The sequence below is a fragment of the Amphimedon queenslandica genome, unplaced genomic scaffold, assembly GCF_000090795.2.
Source record: "Amphimedon queenslandica unplaced genomic scaffold, v1.1 AMPQUscaffold_12375, whole genome shotgun sequence".
Taxonomy (NCBI): Eukaryota; Metazoa; Porifera; class Demospongiae; order Haplosclerida; family Niphatidae; genus Amphimedon; species Amphimedon queenslandica.
The window spans coordinates 12,173-13,627 of record NW_003547388.1 but is presented as its reverse complement, the minus strand read 5'-3'; the positions used below and the strand labels follow the sequence as shown (position 1 = coordinate 13,627).

The window sequence follows — 1,455 nt, the reverse complement described above, 5'->3', positions numbered from 1 at the left end:
TGGATTGTAGTTATACCCAGGTAAATTATCAAGAAATTGGCATCGCCCTTTTTATGTATCTATTATGGTAATTACATGGTCATAGCAATTCCAAAACTATTTCTAGTTTACTTGATAAAGAGTTTTTGGCTTATTTTACGCTCTGCTATATAATCTGGCATATACTTGTACAACAATGATAAGCATTCCTTTGGATCATCAAAATCAGCTTCAGTGCTGAACTTGACTGGAATTTGAATGAGATCTGGTAAAGTAATATGTAATACATAATTAGCTAAATTATTACTCAAATTTTACCATTAAATAATTTATTAATTCCTTCCCTTGTTCCAGGATTTTCTTGTTCATATTTATATGCTTTTAAATATTTGCAAACAAGCTGTACATCATCATCAATTTCATAATGTAAGCTAGAATCAATATGATGCAGTGTACCAACAAAAGTAAAAGTTGGAAGGAGTTCTCTGAAAGTTTCTAAATTGCTTTCAGGATCATTATATATTGATGGAACCTAAAATACATTACTTTTATTGTGCAAAATCAAGTTCATAGTAGCATACTTCTACAAAAATTTTCCAATTTTCTGTTAATGGGACAGAGAATGATGCTCCAGTGTGTGGATCTTGTATATAGCCCAATACAAGAAAATCAAATATAAACCATCCAATTTTATTCATTAATGCTTCGAACTCTTTCCTTTCTTCCTCTGCTACATTTTTCTAAAACAAAAGTGACATAATGTTGATACACATATATAATAACTCACTCCTGGAGGTAACAGGGTAAAATTAAAAAAAATAGAACAATCCTTCTCATCACACAGCAGTTTTAATTTATCAATAACTTTTTCTACAGAAAACAACTCATTAACAGCAAAGACAACATTATTAGCAGTAAGTTGACTCCTAATATAATGAGTTTTTCCATTGCCTACAAAAAGCACTCTATTAATAATCTCACTATGTTTAAAAATTACCCTGCAAACCATAAACTAATTGTGGTTGGCTCCAGAAAGATATGTCAACCTTTTGGAGATTTTCCTCATTTTTTACAACAGTACTGATAAATGGAGCATTTTGAAGAAGAGAAGCTGAAGTTTCTATAAAGTGTAGTGTTGATCGTGCATGAGTGTCACATTTTAGCATTTTGTCATAGAGTTCCAAATAATATTGTACCAATGACTAAAAATAATTATCAACCAACAATAAAAGAGTAAGTCATATACCTCCTGTAATTTTGAATTAAGTTGATCCACTTGCAGAAAGTAATAATGCCGAGGAAAAAACTCAATTCTCTGAAAAAATAGTTGAATATCATTTAGTGTTGTTCCAGAGTGGCATCTTAATAACTCATAACATTTAGGAAATTGACAGTTAATAGAATAGAGGGCCTGAATGAGATGTTTTACAGTAAACTTGTGACATTGATGTAAAACAGCAAAGCTGTGAAAATCCT

At 30.7% G+C, this 1,455-nt stretch overlaps 1 protein-coding gene across 1 annotated transcript in view; it reads right to left on the bottom strand.

Annotated features, from left to right (window-relative positions):
- Positions 1–1,455, bottom strand: part of LOC109587936 (uncharacterized) — a gene marked incomplete at its 3' end in the record, with an annotated part of 9,334 nt that overhangs the window by 6,030 nt on the left and 1,849 nt on the right. The window contains exons 2-7 of the mRNA XM_020004146.1: positions 1,226–1,453; positions 977–1,181; positions 767–930; positions 561–719; positions 298–511; positions 112–244 (exon numbers count right to left, since the gene is read on the bottom strand). Coding sequence (XP_019859705.1) covers positions 112–244; positions 298–511; positions 561–719; positions 767–930; positions 977–1,181; positions 1,226–1,453 — 1,103 coding nt within the window. The remainder of the gene's footprint in view (positions 1–111; positions 245–297; positions 512–560; positions 720–766; positions 931–976; positions 1,182–1,225; positions 1,454–1,455) is intronic.